This window comes from Mycena indigotica, assembly GCF_014461135.1.
Source record: "Mycena indigotica strain 171206Taipei chromosome Unknown Mind.scaff0003, whole genome shotgun sequence".
Lineage (NCBI taxonomy): Eukaryota > Fungi > Basidiomycota > Agaricomycetes > Agaricales > Mycenaceae > Mycena > Mycena indigotica.
The window spans coordinates 2,225,453-2,242,791 of record NW_023503002.1 but is presented as its reverse complement, the minus strand read 5'-3'; the positions used below and the strand labels follow the sequence as shown (position 1 = coordinate 2,242,791).

General features: G+C 50.1%; 5 protein-coding genes across 5 annotated transcripts; 2 read left to right on the top strand and 3 right to left on the bottom strand.

Moving 5' to 3' along the window:
- Window positions 1-19: 19 nt before the first annotated feature.
- Window positions 20-9,753, top strand: MIND_00342400 (LIM-domain-containing protein; the record flags this gene model as incomplete). Its single annotated transcript, XM_037360272.1, has 40 exons — window positions 20-381; window positions 432-519; window positions 571-724; window positions 775-1,004; window positions 1,054-1,214; window positions 1,259-1,437; window positions 1,487-2,350; window positions 2,404-3,153; window positions 3,200-3,328; window positions 3,376-3,450; window positions 3,490-3,561; window positions 3,714-3,745; window positions 4,138-4,210; window positions 4,284-4,317; window positions 4,360-4,397; window positions 4,434-4,501; window positions 4,680-4,729; window positions 5,074-5,096; window positions 5,131-5,143; window positions 5,192-5,222; window positions 5,486-5,509; window positions 5,668-5,686; window positions 5,747-5,832; window positions 5,867-5,900; window positions 6,417-6,444; window positions 6,504-6,535; window positions 6,578-6,625; window positions 6,664-6,695; window positions 6,744-6,761; window positions 6,799-6,856; window positions 6,905-7,266; window positions 7,317-7,705; window positions 7,755-7,827; window positions 7,880-8,037; window positions 8,085-8,194; window positions 8,244-8,574; window positions 8,626-8,905; window positions 8,953-9,184; window positions 9,233-9,342; window positions 9,400-9,753. Exons 1-40 carry the CDS (start codon window positions 62-64, stop codon window positions 9,751-9,753), a joined length of 6,162 nt encoding a protein of 2,053 aa, XP_037223157.1. The 5' UTR covers window positions 20-61.
- On the bottom strand, window positions 3,491-5,570 carry MIND_00342500 (Brix domain-containing protein; the record flags this gene model as incomplete). Its single annotated transcript, XM_037360273.1, has 8 exons — window positions 3,491-3,539; window positions 3,626-3,659; window positions 3,843-3,859; window positions 3,943-3,955; window positions 4,346-4,359; window positions 4,615-4,648; window positions 4,737-5,124; window positions 5,175-5,570. The coding sequence occupies 8 exons, from the start codon at window positions 5,568-5,570 to the stop codon at window positions 3,491-3,493; spliced, it is 945 nt and encodes a 314-aa protein (XP_037223158.1).
- Window positions 9,754-9,851: 98 nt separating the features above from the next.
- MIND_00342300 (Pinin-SDK-memA domain-containing protein) lies at window positions 9,852-10,904 on the top strand (the record flags this gene model as incomplete). The annotated part of the gene is made up of 5 exons (XM_037360271.1): window positions 9,852-9,865; window positions 9,914-10,103; window positions 10,157-10,300; window positions 10,354-10,560; window positions 10,614-10,904. The coding sequence occupies 5 exons, from the start codon at window positions 9,852-9,854 to the stop codon at window positions 10,902-10,904; spliced, it is 846 nt and encodes a 281-aa protein (XP_037223156.1).
- Window positions 10,905-11,241: 337 nt separating this feature from the next.
- MIND_00342200 (uncharacterized protein) lies at window positions 11,242-15,306 on the bottom strand (the record flags this gene model as incomplete). The annotated part of the gene is made up of 9 exons (XM_037360270.1): window positions 11,242-11,364; window positions 11,414-11,623; window positions 11,672-11,794; window positions 11,847-11,965; window positions 12,024-14,205; window positions 14,264-14,380; window positions 14,430-14,501; window positions 14,549-14,794; window positions 14,845-15,306. 9 exons carry the CDS (start codon window positions 15,304-15,306, stop codon window positions 11,242-11,244), a joined length of 3,654 nt encoding a protein of 1,217 aa, XP_037223155.1.
- A 528-nt stretch (window positions 15,307-15,834) lies between these two features.
- On the bottom strand, window positions 15,835-17,316 carry MIND_00342100 (Peptidase-M16 domain-containing protein; the record flags this gene model as incomplete). The annotated part of the gene is made up of 5 exons (XM_037360269.1): window positions 17,101-17,316; window positions 16,929-17,050; window positions 16,116-16,878; window positions 15,981-16,061; window positions 15,835-15,924 (listed from the first exon to the last, which is right to left on the bottom strand). Exons 1-5 carry the CDS (start codon window positions 17,293-17,295, stop codon window positions 15,835-15,837), a joined length of 1,251 nt encoding a protein of 416 aa, XP_037223154.1. The 5' UTR covers window positions 17,296-17,316.
- Between the last annotated feature and the right edge of the window lie 23 nt (window positions 17,317-17,339).

The following is a 17,339-nucleotide window of genomic DNA, read 5'->3' as shown; positions in this document are numbered from 1 at the left end:
CCTGTGATGTCACGGCACATCTGCCCCTCCCTTTCTACTGCTCAAAGTTGTTGGCGGCTCCATGAGCGAACCGAGCCGAAAGTGGTCCGGGGACTCGGATTCTTCAAGGCCAAAGTCACCCAGATTTCCAGGCTCACTTCCCCGGTCAACACCACCAACGCGTGCGGCAACAGTCGGCCCTGAACCGATTCCCGCCTACGAGCTACCTCCTCATGCTCGTAGTGAAGACTTCAGTCATGGCAAAGGAGCTAGCAGGCCTTCAACCCCCAGCAAAGAACTTACCCGTCGTACAAGCGCTGGCTCAATCAACTCCGCCCACTCTTCCTCAAACTCCAATCCCCAACCACCTTCCTCTGTCGCTTCAACAAGCCTCTCCTCAGCGTACGAAATTCCTTACAAATATGAGATCAATGCTGATCGTCTGTCCATAGCTCTTGCGCGTCTTGCGGAAAACCGATGCAAGGCCCATTTGTTCGGGCACTAGGCACCGTCTTCCATCTGAATTGCTTCAAATGCAATGTTTGCTATTCAACCTGTTCACTTGCTCCAATCTCACTAGCATCTTTCCAGGACTGTGGTGACGTCGTGGCTTCCAAATTTTTCCCGATCGAGGGTGGAGATGGGAAGCAGTACCCGCTTTGCGAACGCGACTACTTCCGCCGTCTAAACTTGATCTGCGCCAAGTGTGGAATGGCTCTGAGGGGCAGTTATATAACAGCATGCAGTGAGTTCCTCGACGATTGACCTGTTCAACCCTCATACAGCCCCCAACAGACAAGAAGTTTCATGTCGAACATTTCACTTGCTCTCTCTGCTCTACTTTGTTTGGGCCGTCGGACTCGTACTATGAGCACGATGGTGATGTTTATTGCCATTTCCACTACTCGACTCGCTTCGCAACCAAATGCGCCGGATGTAGCAGCGCTATACTCAAACAGTTCGTTGAGATCAATCGGAACATGAGGGACGAGTGCTGGCACCCAGAGTGCTATATGATCAACAAGGTGCGTCAGCCTAGCACTGGTTGTGTACGATGAACTGAGCTTGCGTCAGTTCTGGAATGTCAAAGTGGTGTCACGACGGCCAACGAGTACCGCTGAGATTGAAGGAGAGCACCAAGAACCGGAATATGTTGACGAAGAGCGTCGCGAGACTCCATTGTCGTTGAAGGACAGGCAAATTCGGATGGAACAGCAGGTTTACCGGATATGGACGTATGTCGTCCACACTGTCTCTCACATCTTCTCACTTCCTAAAGGGTCCTTTCCGCCTTCGAGGAGTCAAGTGCAGCTTGCATTTCCGATATGCTCAGACAAGTCAGCAATGGTCAATACCTTGAGGCCATTCGAATGGCCGAAAAGTTTATATTGCATGTCGAAGTGCTTTTCGCAACAATCGACGACCTCGAGCAACACTTTTACCGACTCAATATGAAAGGTACCTGATTTACACGTCCATTATCGAGCTATTCGCCTCACGTATCTAGGTATGTCACACGTCCGAGAAGCGAGGATGCTGTGCCGCAAGACTGTGGAACTCTTTACGCTCTTGTCACACACGCAAGAAACGGGTTCTCGACGAATGGGCATGACGCAGGAGCTACTGGCACTCGTCACCGGATTGGCTCACTACCTCAAAATCCTGATCCGCATAGCATTGACAGGGGCTCTCAAATTGGAGCGGGAAAGGGATGTCCAGGAAGCAATGTCAAATTTCCTCGACAAACTTCATCTGCTTGCGGTCCAAGGCGGCAATCCATCTGCTAGGAGGATGATCAAGGGCTATAATGGTGAATCTATGGCTCAGTCGGGAGGAAATGTTGGCACACAGGGAGTCACCTATGGTTTCCGCAGCCTGGCACCAGAAAATGCTGGCGAATCGCCGTTTGCCCCTGGAGTCTCTTCGTCCTCGTCCAAAATGCCTTCAGATCTATGTGTCAAATGTAATCAAACGGTCGAGGAGGACTGCGTGCGACTGGGGACGTACCAACGATGGCATTCTCACTGCGTACAGTGTGCCGTCTGTGGCAAGAAAGCCGTCATTCCAATGCCCAAGGAGAAGGAGACTATCCAAAACGGGGAAGAAGGCGCTCAGGCTCCCAAGCCATCCACTGGTCGTAGACCACCAGCCAACGTGTCCCAATTCGTCTATGAGGTCGATACACGCAAAGACACCCAGTTTTTTGGCGAGATTCCGACTGTCATTCTTTGCACAGAGCATGCCCACGCAGGATGCCGCGGCGGTTTCCAACCTGTTCAACGACTCGAGCAATACGCCTTCCTGTTGAATGTTGCATTAAGGCGACTATACTTTGTTCTGCGGAAGCAAGGTGTTGTGCCCTTGTCACCTGGTAAGTTCAGTTCGCACAAAAGTCTTGGTCATGTACCCATGTCCTCGATTCAGATACTCCGACACACCCATCAATACCAGAGAGCGATTTATATCGCAACTCCGCAGACATCATGCGAATGAAATCAGTGCACCTGGATCGTAAACTTTCTGCGACTGCTCGGCTTCCCAAAAGATCGACAATTGTTGAAAGCCCTGCTGGCCGAACCGCTCCCTCGGAAGTTCTTGCGTCCCAAAAGACGCAAGAGTCAACCACTGCATCCCAGCCTCAACAACAACTTGCTCCCCACGCCCCTCAACCCCAATATCCCCAGCAAGGTCAATTACCTCAGCAACGATCCCCATCTCAGCCATCGTCGCTGGCCCCACGACCCCACTTAGGGCCTTTACCGCCTGATATGCAAGGCCAAGTGTTGCGACCCTCATTTGCTCGCAACAACACTGAAGTCATGATCGTGGACGACAGCGTTCCAAATTCGCCTGCCGGTGGAGACGAGCCACCTCCACGACAACCACCATTAGACAACGGAATCACCCTCGCGGACATTCCCCAGCTTATGGAGGTTGCCCAAGCACGTGAAGAACAGCGTTCTTTACCTCGAGAAAACTCTATTCCGTACATTGCCGAGCTGAGTTCTCTTGAGTTGGCAATCGTCAAACACGCTGCTCTCCTCGTTCTCACGAAATCGCCTTTACGGGATCAGTTTGATTTGGACGAGTTGATTGAAATGGTCGAGACAAAAAAGAGCGGATTCTGGAACAAGCTCTTCAAGGCTGGTGATAAGAAGAATGTCAAGAAGAAAGGTAGGTTTCGAGTTCTCACTTGGATGAGCTAAAATGATGGCGTCAGGTGTCTTTGGTGTTCCTCTTGAGTTTCTCGTTGAGAGGGAAGGGTCCGATTCGCTACTCGGTGCCACAAGGGAGACATTGAGAGTGCCAAGTTTTATAGACGACGTCATTTCGGCCATGCGGCAAATGGGTCTGTTGTTGCTTTTAGAGTGGACCCTTTACTGACCAGCATTCCAGACATGTCAATTGAAGGCATCTTCAGAAAGAACGGAAACATTCGGAGGCTCAAAGAGCTAACGGAGACAATTGATCGTGACCCGTCATCTGTGGACCTCACGACTGACAATCCAGTTCAACTGGCTGCGCTTCTCAAGAAATTCTTGCGCGATTTACCCGACCCTCTGATGACCTTCAAACTCCACCGTTTGTTAATTGCGACCCAATGTCTGTTTTTCTCGTCCATTCGTTAGTTCGCAACCTGATGTACTCTAGCTTTTCCCCAGGAAGCAGACCGGCGTCGACTCTTGCATATGGTGTCGCTTATCATGCCCAAGAGTCATCGAGATACCATGGAGGTCTTATTTGTCTTCCTGAAATGGGTTGCATCGTTCGCCCATATGGATGAGTCGACAGGCAGTAAGATGGATCTTGGTAACTTGGCCACCGTTATTTGTCCAAGTATTCTCTACTCCCGCAGCGCTAACGCTGCGCGAGATGAGAGCTTTGGCTCGATACGAGTGATCACGGCGTTACTGGAGAACCAAGACGAGTTCTTCACCGTTCCTGAAGAGTTCATTGGCATACTTCAAGACCAAGACTATTTTGCCAACTCACTAGAGCTCCCTGGCAAGGAACTACTGAAGAAGGTCGACACTTATATGAAGGTTAAAGCTGGATCAGGACCTCCGAATGGCCGACCGCTCAATCTGCCATTTAATCCAACCAACAATGGGAGTAATCCTCGTTTCAATCCACCCAATTCCCCCAGTGTTGAACGAGCTCCTCCTCCCTTTGGTAGTTCTGCTCCGATCCCACGGCCAGGTGCTCCTGGTTTGGCGCAACCGTCGACTTCGTTTTCGCCTGGGTCGCCTATACCACCTAGCCTGCAACAACAAAGCATGATGCAACACTCTCCGCGCCAGGAGGAATGGGTAGCCACTCCCCGACCTCATATGAACGGTTCAGCAACGCCATCTTCACGACCTACCTCCTATATTCAAGCTGCGGCCGAGCCACGACCCAACTAATCCAGCGAACAAGTGCGAAATGTAAACTCCATCGGCAACTGTATTAAGTAAATTTCTTTGTTCGGGGTCTCGCCGTTTCCTCTTGCCGACTTTGTAGTTCAGTATCACGGACTTCAGTACTCACGATACCCTACTTAAACAAAGAACGAATCATCCAAACTAAGACTCTCTCCTGCGCTTCTTACTAGGTCCCTCGTCATCATCATCATCATCTTCAACCCTTTTTAACCCCTTCATTTTGCGCGTTTGCAGCTTGGAAAGATCTTGTTTTCCCACATGAATTCGCCCCCTCAGATCACCCATCTCGTCAACTTCCATATTCTTCCGCTTCTTACCCAAGCCCTGTTCTACCTCTTTCTTCTTCAGTTTGGGTTTCTGCATGGCTTGTTTTAAAAAGTTCTGCGTCTGCTGGGGTATGTCGTCGAAGCTTCATATCGAGAGACGGGCCCATGGAAATGAGTTCGACCCGTGGGGTGCGGGTTCCGGATGCTAGTAGTCGTGTGGTATATGTCCTAAGGTGGACGGTAGGAAGTGGGGAAGATTCGTCGTTGGCGGGGAGGGAAGGGCCAAGAGAGACGCTGATAACGTGCTCTAGCCCCGCAAGACAAATCGAGTCGATGACTTCGCCATTGAACAAAGAAATGAGCATAGACTTCAATTGCGTAAACCGCGGGTTGGTATCAAACAGGTCAGAGGCGAAATGCATCAAGGGTTTGTTGCCTGGGGTGGATTTAGGTGTCTGCAGTGAGCGAGAGTAAGTAAGATGCAGACAGATTAATAAGAACATACCTTGATCTCCGGCATAGAAACACAGTTTTCTATTCCAACCTCCAGCATGTCCAAAACGCGATAGTCGAACATTCGTACAAATGTTAAGCCGTGCGGTCGTTTTTTGCTAGAGTGGCCAATAACAAACATGGAAGCATCATTCTTCTGAGCCCAAAACTCGAGAGAGGCAGTAGACTTTGTAGCGTCTTCGAATGGGTGGATGGCGTTTTTCTTGGAGAATGAGATAGCGTCAGGTCGTTTGAGCGTCATAAGATCGCGCATAACATTATTGAGCAATTGTCCAGTGTGGGTTCCCTTCACAAATATGGTAGTCCTTGAGTCCTCCACTTCTTTCGGTTGTCGCGCCTCAAGGGCACGTTTGGAGCGTGCATTTTTCGGTTTTATCGTTCTGAGCATTTTTAGAGGGAGATTGTCACTTGTGACATGGCGTCACGCGCACGGGAGTGCTTGGCGGAGAACTGGGAGGATGGCGACTCGAATGGACCCATTGCAGACACTGCAGTCAGCATTGAGTGTTCCAGCGAATTCAAAAGAGCAGGCAGACATCTTGGCTTCTCTTCGTGAGGCACTAGAACAACAGCCTGCCCCCATTACCGTTCTCGTTACAACTCTCATTGGCTTCGTCGTTGGTGCGACAGAATCAATCCTCAAAAACTGGGTTATCGACCTCCTCCATTTTGCCATATGTCGAGCCCCGCTCTCTTTTGAGCAGCGTACACAATGTTCGTCGTCGTCGTAAACAGCAAGAGTTGATTCATCTCCAAACAGTAGCCTCCCAAACGCTTGATACTCTTGCCCAACTACTCGAGGACCCCAACACGACCATAGTCAAGACAGCAATTTCCTCCCTCACGACCGTCTACCCTCTACTTTTCCGACTATTGTGAGCCATGCGTTCAGTCGCGTCTCAAGCTTATTTTAGAACAGATGCGCCAACCACAGCAATCCTGCTGCTTGGGGCACCCTCACAACATGTAAAACCCGCATAATAGCGCTTGCCTGGGCCCCGAATACCAACGCTGGTGTTCGTTTGACCGCAATCAAGTTTGTCCAACGCGTCATTCTTCTCCAAACGCGTGGAATTTCAGACCCAAGAGTGAGTGATACTCCCCCAAACGAGTTTGTTGACTAATCGCGCGTAGCTGCAAAATAAGAACGATCCCAACATATCTTTCTGCCCCGCCGACCATCCTTTCATATCACCAACAAGTTTAGAGGCAGAAGGGCAACAACTGCTTGAAGCAGTCTTCCTATTGCTCTACAAGAACTCGTCCGTATACTCTATCTATGTCTCCCAAGTCCTATACTCAAAGCACTTCACACACACAGAAATCCCGATGTGCTGACGGCGACTTTTAATAGTTTGGTCAACCTGACTAAACTCCGACCCGCCGTTGTTCCAGCTGTACTCCAAGCTCTACGACAATGGACCCCGGAGTCGTCATCTATTAGTGGGCTATCTGCTTCGAATATCAAGAGCGTTGAAAAGGCAATGAGGATCCTTTTGGTTCATATAATGCGGTAAGCGTGTTGCAGCGAAGCATTGCGTTCATCTCAACAGCGTTTTAGACTGCAAATAAATGCCCCGTATGTCCCCCAGATTCAGGACATCCTTATGCAACAGGCCACTCGTATGGAGGCTGCTGCTGCAGAAGAAAAACGACGGAAGCAACTAGGAATTAGTGGGTCTGAACCCCGTAAAAGGACTGCTGCTGCTCCTACAACTGGAGAACCCGAAGCAAAGCGTCCTAAGCTGGACACTGATGCGTCTTCTACTTTGGCGAGCTTCGACTTCACTCAACTCCCAGCTCCTCTTATCACAGAATTAATTGTCGCCAACCTGGAAGCTTTCTCGGAAAGTGCATTCAAATCTCTCGTTGATTCATATAAAGAAAGTAGGGGCATCTCGTCAGCGCCACTACCACCACCACCACCACTTGCTGCTGCTGCCTCTCGCAATGGTACACCAGTGGATACCAAGTCCCCTCCCGAGGCTTCTCCCCCAATCATAAAAGAGGAGCCTGTAGACCCTCTCAAGATGGATATGGATCAGGATGAGCTGGAATTCGAGCCTGACCGACTTAACCGAGCGGTGCGTCTTGCCTGGTTCCAACTCACATATTTTGTTCATCCTTCTTCAAGTTTTCTGACGACCCTGATGTCGGAGATGGGAACGCTGATGCTGGTGCGGTACTGGCTGAAAATATGCAGCTTGTGGGCTTCAACCTTCCACCACCAAAACCTTTAACGGAAGAGGAACGTTCAGCCCTTCTAGTCAGCTCTGTTATGCGCATCCGGGAAGAGTCGGAGCTAGCAGGAGAGAGTCTTCCCCCAGATTCAACACAAGCAGCAGGTCATAGTCCAACAGAGATGTGGATGCTGTTAATTGTTAGGATGATAACTCGTGTCGTCGACCCTGAAACACCCAGCGTAAACGCTACTGACGAGGGAGCAGTGAGTGAGCTGTACGACGAACAGGACAAGCTCCGGCAAAAGCTTTGCGATTATATAATGGCGGACTTCCCAGCAAGGTGAACTGCCCTAACAATTGCCCTTTTTCGATCTGATGAGTAATTTCAGGCTACGACTGGCAACGGCGTGGATGAACGAAGAATGGTATAATGATCGGATGCATCGAGACGATATGGAATGGGTAAGCTTATTTGGCGCGCCAAATGTACCGTAACCTTATTCTCGTCACTCAGCGACCCAACTACGATACCTGGCTGAACCAAATCATTGCAGCCTATCAGACGTTGCTGGACAGTAAAGATCGGACGTTCTCTCGATTCTTGCTGGACCTTCCTTCTGTTCCCGAGGATGTGCTGGTTTTATTACGCGAATTGTGTGTAGACGCAAATAGGTCAGCTGATCACAACTTTGCAATAATGATCCTCATCACGACTCTAGTCCAGAAAAATTGCAAGTTGGCTTTGTAACCCTTCGAGGGCTAGTAATACAGCGACCATCAATGCGCGCAGAAGCGCTTACTGTTCTTCTTGAACTCACAACACATCCAGGTTCGCTATATTTTCCCTTGGCGCTTCGTCTATGATTCATAGTGCTTAGACAGAAAGACTCGCGGTGCGGCCATCAACACTGTCAAAATTTGGGTGCCCAACATTCAACCTATGGGTGATATGGTCAGGAACTTTGCTCTGCAAATGCTTCGCAAGCTTCAGCTGCAGACGGACGTCAAAACCATCAAACACAATGGTACCGAGGCAAACGGAGATGGGGAGGATGAAAATATGGAGGATGGACAGCTACCCCCGGAAGATTTAGTTCAGACACCATATCTGCCTGAGCGCATAGAACTGCCTGCCGAGGAATCACAAGTCTTGCAGCATGTGGAGCTGCTGTTCGCCTTGTGCGTGAAGGTGCCTGAGTTTCTTGACGAGTATGTTTTGCATTGGAGGGTGGTTGGTCAGCAAATTAATCCGCTTTGCAGAATATTCTCTGCCTACGGTCACATGGACGTGACAGTGCAAGAGGCAATCCAGCGACTGATAACAGCACTGATTCGTTCTCTTGGAGCCACCCATGGCAAACTGCTAACGATCATGCGGAATTTCCCTCCTGGCGCAGAATCCTTGGCCCTGCGAGTCCTCAACATCTTCACAGAAAACGGACGGCCCGGTGCCCAACTTGTTGCGCTGATCAAGGGCCTTATCAGCGAACGAGAGCTGGATGCACGGTTTCTCATTCCCATCATTGGTGAGATGGACAAGGTACTTGTACTATCTTACTGATCCAATACCTGACTGATCAATATAAGGCTGATATTATTCGCCACTTACCTCGTATTGTCTCTATCCTTGGTGGCGATGCGGAGAGCAAGAATCTTGTTCGTTCTGTTTTCAGTTCCATCGTCACCACGCCTCCGCAAACCTTCAGCATCACCTCAAATTTGCCTCGAGTACGACAGAGCGAACTCCTTACCCCGCAAGAACTGCTGGCGTTGTTGCATGATGCTGAAAAGGAGATCGGTCTTCAGAGTGCAAAAGAAGGTTGGTTCCAAATCCCTCAAGTATTACTGTGATTGAAAGTTTTCTCAGCTATCAGCGTCTGCTTCTCAATGACGGATGTGTTCCGCTCAGACGTTTTGGCTGCAGTGATGCAACAAATCATGGACGAACCAGTATTGCCTGTTTTGTTTTTGCGGACAGTGCGTATTCTTTCGTGTTAATCTGGTACGATCTTCTTCTTATCACATCACGATAAGGTTATTCAAGCTGTCACGACGTACAAATCACTGGTCGCTTTCGTCTCGACGACCCTGCTGTCGCGACTGATTACCAAGAAAATATGGACCAATCCTCGATTGTGGGAAGGATTTATTATGTGTGCCAAGGTCATCGCACCAGCTAGTTTTGGGGCGCTGTTGCAGCTGCCAAAGGATCAACTTCGAGAGCTTGTCGACAAGCAACCCGGATTGAAAGCTGGGCTGAGGGACTTTGTGATGAAGAAAGCTCCGAACAAAACACGAGTACCGGGTTTCTTGGACATTTTCGGCGAATCTGAGGAGAGTCCAGCACCAACACCCCCACCACAGCCAATGCAGGTTGTCGTCGAGTAGCACACAATATTTTATTCATCTGTATTCCTGTATTATTTTCGCTTCCGTTAGATTACGTAATGTCATTGTGACATGTCACACGTTTCTTGGCTTCCACCATGTCCACCGAAGAGTAAGTACGCTGTTGTGTTTTTTGGACTGTTTCCAATGTGAAATCAAGGATAACTATGGAGGAGTCTTCGTCTGCTCAAATGCCAACCGAGCCAGCAGCCATGGCTTTGGAAAACAAGAAACGGCCACGATTGGATGTGTCCGACACACAGAAGCGCAAACGCGGTATGTTTGGCGTCCTCTTGGGAACCCTCAAGCAAGCGAAACAAGAGGATAAAGAGCGCAACGCGAGCGAGGCGGTAAGTCAATTCCCATTCCCTCGATATTAACAATCTGACTTTTGGTCAACTAGGCTAAAAAACGGCAACTTATTGACCAAAGACTACAGAGCAAACTAAAAAAAGAAACTGATTCTGTCAGGAGGGCCGAAGAAGCGCGTAAAGACAAGCTGACGGCCAACCGCAAGGAAGAGGATCTGCAGCTCAAAGACTCCATCGTATGTCGTCTCCATTTTTGTTGTCGTTGTTGTTGTGTTGACGGAGTTTTAAGTATAAGCTTAGGCGGTCGCGCCTACCGCTTCTTGCCAACTTCCTGCTCACTTCGGATATCATTCCCCCCACATCCTCAGATGACGACCCAGCACCTCTCCCGCTTCCATTTGCCACAGTACCTCGTGGCCACCCCCCGCCTCTTTACTACCTTCCTGCCGTCTTAACTCCCGCACAAGAGTCCTACATCTCGCGTCGAAAGGCTCAGGTTAGTTTATTCTGTTTTCAGTTAACCAACTTTCTCTCAAGTCACCAATTCAGATCCTAGAGGCTGTTGATAACGAGTATACGGCCTTTCTCGGGGAGCGAACGACAGGTATTGCCGAGATACTGGAACTTCGCAAGGCAGTCGCAGATGAGGAGGCTCGGAAACGGGAAGCCAAGTCAGTGGATGGTGTCAACCAGGAGTCCGCGAACAGCAAATCTCTACCACAAGCTGAAATGGAAGTCGATGACCATGATAGCGCAACTTTGGGCTCTAAGGATGCGGAGGAGGAGACGGAAAAAAAGGAAGAACTCCCAGCAGATGGCGACGACGCGGTTGAGTATTAACTTGTGGTATGCTATATTGTCACCCTCATAGAAAAATCTGACTTTTTGGGCAGTTTTCTGTGTGCGTAGCTTTCTTTCCCGTTTTTGTTCTGATGCTGTCAATGCAATTATTTTTTTCTTCTTTATTTCCTTCTTTGAGAAGTGTTTAAACAGTTGTATTGAAACAGTTACACTCTAGTGTGTTGCAAATACTTAGTCGCAGATTAGAGTAAGGATACAGAAAAAGGAGTGGCACGAAAACAATACAACAGCGTTTCCTTGAGATAAGTTACGTCCAGCTAGCGAGTTGTGACGTCGTCAGAGAATGAGTGTCGTGAGTTAATAGGTCGTTATAAAGTTAGGCGCGGAGCATCAAGGAGGGGGCCACGATGTCGCTGTAGTTCTCGCTCAATAATGGAGCCGAGCTTTTCCGCATAATACTTGGGTTAGTCGTAGGCACATTGTGGCAGAGGACGAAGGACTATGTAACCCATCGTTAGCGCACTGACACGAGAACAAATTCAACATACACGGGCAAGCCTGATTTTCTCCAACCATTGTTCGCCTTCATCAGAGTTGCACGAGAAGATGTGCAGGTAGTCGGCAGGATTCTCAAACGTAGAGCTGTTTTGCGTAGATTTGACTGCGAAAGTGAAGGGCTTCGGCGGGGCCTTGTGTGGCCGCGTAAGGGTGTAGGCGTCGAATGTTGAAAGCGAACAAAAGTACACCTCTTCTTTGTCCTTCACAGACATCATCAGTAAATCTAACTAACGCACAGTGGGACCCACGTTTTCCCGTTTTGACAGCCAGAGAGCATGGTGTCTTATCCTCAAGAACCGATGCTTCCACTTTCCACGCTTATACTCCCATTCAACGTATCCAGAGAATGTCGGGCTATTGAGTGGCATGTGCTATGTCGAGAGTGAGCCAAAAACCCCTCCATAGCCGTTGCAACACACGTACAGGATGGTTAAGGATATGAGCCAAAGGCGTTAGTTTTACTACCAACATGTTGATCATCTTGTCCTTATTCCACGAAGCCTGCACGTCGGCGAGTAACTCAAAGCCACGAATGGGTCGCTCTATAAGGCATTTTGTTGATTAGCCAGACCAACTCGGAGTAGAAATTAGGAAACTGACCCATTCCGAAAGACTGCGCTACCTCGAACATAATCCAGTCACCTGTACCGACCCAGCCCTTGAGCGAGCCTTGTTCTTCTACCATAGACAATGCATCGCTCGCAGTCGTCGATGGGCCGATATCCACCAGAGTGAAGTGCTGGGCATCTCCCACGAATATACGCATCAAATTATTTTCTGAAGGTGATGGTGGCAGAGGCCGGCTGGGTGAGGTGCTAGAGGGAGAAGGAATAGGCGGTAGCATGTTTCGCTCAAATGCAGGGACGACCAAGTTAGAGGGATCTCGTTCTGGCAGCGTAGTATTGCTGCGTCGGACACGAACTGGGTAATCAAGGGGAGCAGTCCGGCTGACGTCAGCTGTCTTAGGTCGTTGGAAAGAGCGCATAGCCCGCAAGCCACGAGTCTCTGGAAGAGGCTGGTTTCGGTTAGGAGGAGGCGACGCTGAAGTCGAAAGCCGACGAGATGCTGTTGGAAAGGTCAACCAACTGGGGTCCATCACGCCATTCTTGTTGTTGTGACTTGCTCGCATATTTTGCAACTTTTCGGTAAGACTGTCCACAGCGAGTGACCTGATTCCACTTCCAGGAAGCGTCAAAGTCCTTAGTCGTTCGTGTGGCTCAACAATCGAGGTGAATGGTGGTGGCATTGGGGCTGCAAACGGACGGAGAGTGGTTTGCCGGCTGCGAGGTTCGCTCCCATCAACTCCCTGCAGCTCTCGTGCAAACATCCTCTCTTCCTTGACTTGCCGACGAATGGACTGCTGAGCCGATAAAGCCGTGGGAATACGCCGCGCCAAGGGAATATCGTCATCTGATGCGCCATCATCAAAAGGCTCGGCTGAGGAGGTGCCGAAGTCATCTTCACTGTCCGATGTTGAAGACGGGTTCGAGAGTGTGGGTGCATCGTCAGAGTTCCATAAAGAGTCTCCACGAGGTATTGTGATGCCTGAGCGGGCGCGAATAGTATCGGCCGATGTACCAGGTTGGATATTGCTATTTTCAGCTAGATGGGCTCGGGCTGGGAACACAAAACCAGGGGCAAGTCGTCCGGAATTATCTGTGTCCGCCATAGCAAGCTCTTCGTCAGAATAGACCGATGGTGGAGGCAACACGGGAGCCTGACGCCAACGCCCACGCTCTTCTTCCAACTCTTCACCGTAATCAGAAGAATTGGAGGAAGAAGTGGGAAACCGCTCCGTGCGACGATGATCTGAAAGCCAATCAAAGTCAAACTCTGCGTGCTCGTGGCCCGACCAAGAGCTATCAGGTGAACGAGCATCAGTCGTTATTGATGGAGTCGAATATGGCGAAGAGTATTGACGCTCTGGAGACCGGGCAGAAAGTGGTGATGAGAAGCCTTCTATCCGTTCAGGCGAAGAACACCCCTTCTGAGCAGTGCCCAGCTCGTCGTCTAACTCTTCATGGCCCGCATCGTTTGCGGTTGAAAGGACACTTGATCTAAAGTTGTCTTCTGGCGAGATTGCCACTGGCTCCTTGTCCAGCACTGACGGTCGTTCGGGTGAAGCCGGAGCAAATTTGAGAACATCGCCGACCAAAGAGCTTTTGCGGAAAGTACGCCGCTTTGCAGCTTTTTCGTCGATTCCACGCGAGGAAGTAGAGTTGGATGACGATGCTGAAGAAGTTGCACGTGACCGTGCACGTGACCGTGAAGCTGAGTTGGAGGGTGAATGATTAGCGACCGTATCCAACAACAATATTTCCGTTTCAACCAAGGCAGTCCTTGATGCGCGTCTTGACACTGCAAGACTGCCTGCACGACTGCGCGAGGTGCTACTGGCTCGACTTCTACCATCTTGTGCCGACAATCGTTTGGAATGATTTCGACCAAGGGCAGGCTCCACCTCTTCCCCACCACGTGGACTATGTCCAAAATCCAAACCCAACCCAAGGTCCAACCCAAGCTGATGACCAAAGTCTTCCCCCAGTTCAAGGGGGCCATCATCCAGAGGAAAGTCGTCAAGCCGAGAAGCAAGAGCTTGAACCGCTAACTCCGATGGGTGAGAATCTGACAGCGGGTTCACGTCGTGGTCTTTGGGGGGCACAGGTGGAGGTTCCGGCGAGGGAATCTCACGTAGCACAGGCAGCGGCTTGACAGCGAGCGAAGAAGAGTGCGGAGAAAGCGGTGGATAGGTCGCAGATCGGGGAGACAGTGATTCTGGAACCTAACACAATCGCCGTTGAATGGTAGATGAAAAAAAAAAAAGTTAATGGAATGCTTACTACTGCGGGGGGATGTGCCTCCAACGACGAAGATCTGGGCAATACGATTGGTTGTGGCTGCGGAGAAGCAAGGGTTGGAGAAGAGGTTGCAATCACGGGTGGGGTTGCCAAAGTAGTCTTGTAGATGTTAGTGACCGCCGAAAATGAAGATAAAGATTTTGTTCACCTCTGCGACAGGCGGAGTACGGGTGATGGCGGGTGATGGCTTGACAGCGAGCTCGGAGGACAGTTGGCGGGTCTAGAGAAGATTAAATCTGTCCCCCGAAATGAAAACACGTTGCTTACCTCCACTTCTTGTGGGTGATCACCCTCGTCAGAATCACTTGAGAAATCGAGGAAGGTTGTCGGAGAAGTGGGGGTTGTTGGTGGTAATACAGGTGACTGTGGTGCCTCGAATTCACATGGATTGGCGGGTATCACTTGAGGAGAAATTGGTGTTGTTGCATGTGTCGGACTGACAACCGGTAGCGCGTCAGGGTCAAGGTCCCAAGGTTCAGCAGGGAGTCCGGCGCCTACACGACCCCGGCGTACCTTAACAATAGTCAGCAAAAAATAATGATGGCGTATATTGAAAAGTTCACCTTCGGAGTTGGCACATTCATCTTGGCAAGGCTGCTCAACGAAGGAAGTGAAGGACGCGCTTTGAACGCTGGTCGTTGGTAAGCAGGCGTTGCTTGGGCCGAGACTGTCCGAACTGGACTGGGAGGATGTTTGGAAATGGGGGATGGGGGAAGGGGAGGAATTGGCGGCACTGGTGGAGGCGGAGTTGGGTCTTTTGGCGCGTCTACAAGCTGACGAGGACCACCACTCAAATCAGCAAAAGGGTCATCGTCGAGAAGAAAAGAGTCGTTTGTGTCTGCAAGCACAAGACCGTCTAGTGAGGGTGCATCGTAATAAGCCATTTGAGCACCGAATGACCGCGGAAGTGTCTTGTAATTGCGAGAGCCTGGGCTGGGAAGGTCTGGGGGAGTAGTAGGTGGTAGTTGTTCGTGCACATGTTCCTTGGCAAATATGGTTTGGAAGGACAAGCGCCGTTTCTTCATGGGGGAGGAGGGAAAGAAAGATTGAGTCCATTTATTTCACACTACTCACGGTAGCTTTCAAAAGTTTTGTCAACGCGATCGGAAACACTTTCAACACCGATTTTACCCTTTAACACTTCGTCATAATATCGTCGTCGTTCCTCTACGCCGAGAAAACCCGCCACCTCCCTCCCCTCCCTCCAGTTTTCTTTTTTTTTCCCCTACTTTTGTCGCAACAAATTGATCTCACTCGCCGCGTGCGCGTGGATTTGTGTCACACAGTAACAGTTGATGATTGGTCGCTTATGGCATTCACGCGTTCCCCACAAGTTGAACTTTCAAGGACTCCGGATCGCCTTGGCCCAAGTTTATCGCATTCACAATGCCTTGAGCGGTGCTCTTGCCAACTACCATTCGTATCAACGTATGTAAGCTTCACCGTAGCAACGGCTCTGCTGCCAAGACCATCGGGAGCCGACATGATAACTTGATAAGATTGGACGGCTTTGTCAGGAACACAAATTATTTTTTAAAGAAGTTCAATTCTATTCAAAGCCCAAGTTCGTCTGCGAACGGAAGTTTGGTAGTATCACCAATAGCCACGAAGGTAGGCTTGCCCTTGATGAGAGTGGTTGCGGCCTATCACCGGTTGAGTAAAAGTTTTCTCCCAGCAGCGTTACAGTAGTTCATCGTACCTTGTTGAAAGCAGTAGCCGTGATTTTGTCGAGGGAGGATAGAGACGATTCCAGGGACACCCCACTAGACCCAGACAGAACCTAACAAGGTCTCGTTAGTAGAGATCAACTGCTTTGTGTTCGAGAATAGCTGACATTGGAGCCCACAATGTTGATCAGTCCCTCACGAGTATCTGCCGTGTTTGCAAGACGGAACTTTGCCTTTGCGATAGCAGACTTGAGATCATCTGCTTTCAGTGCGGTCGAGCCTTTCAGAGCTGTGATCGCAGCTTTTCCGGCAGTAGTAACTTGCTCGGTGGAAGAACCCTGAATAAGCAAACCAACGAGAGCCGCATCGGAGTAAGGCAGGTATACAACCCTGGCAGACGTTTTCCCGGATTGCAATAGGGGTGATTCACTACGAGCCCATTTTACAGACGGATTGGGGTCAAGGTAGGCAGCAAGAGCGGCAAGCTCGGATGAAGGGGCGCCAGCAGAGCCAAAGCCGATGAAAATGGTTTGGAGTCCACCATGAGATTCGACACGAGTCTCTCCACCAAAGTACGAGGAGACGGAGGTGGTCAGTCCTGATGCAGAGGATGCAGAAGTTGCGAGGGATTTGAGCGAAGATTCTGACAAGCCAGTGCCCAAGATGGCAATATTGTCCTTTGCAAACGCACTCGACGCGAACTGTTGAACGTCATGGGCAGTCACTGGTGAATGAGGGCCAGCAAACAGTGACGCGCCAAGACCGGAACGGAAAGCAAGGGCATGAGCAAGTTCGACTGCGTGCGATGCGGGGTCGGCCAAAAGAGCAGAAATGTCACTCTCCATCGCTGGAAGCACGAGCTCCTCATATTCGTGACGAGTGTAGTTCGTCGACGAAATGACAGAGGAAAGGACGTCAATAAAGAATTGTCTGGGTTGCTGCGTTCAGTTGAGAGGCAAGAAGTAAGACATTGAACGCACTCGTCTCCGCGTAAAAACTCTGCTGTCAAAGCAAGGTGTTCACGAGTGAGCGTTGTCGACAAAACACCGCCGTAGAGTTCACTTTCCCGTATTGTACCCAGCGCAGACCTCTCTCCAGTCCCCTAGACAAACAGTTAATACGAGTGTAGTTCCAAGCAAAAAAGGCACTGACCTTGAATGCAAAGTTTTTGAGGGCATGAGCGACACCTGGTTTTGACTGGTATCTTGGCCCTGCTTTGGCGAGAACGGTTACAGAAACGGTTGGTTGGTTAGACTCTATCGAAGCGACTTTGAGACCCGCATTGTCGACAACGGTTGCAAACGAGCGACGGGCAATGCGCACCGACGCGCGAGTTGTTGAAAGCATTTCCGGATGAAGCCGGGTTCGGCGGGTCACAAAAAAAATGGATG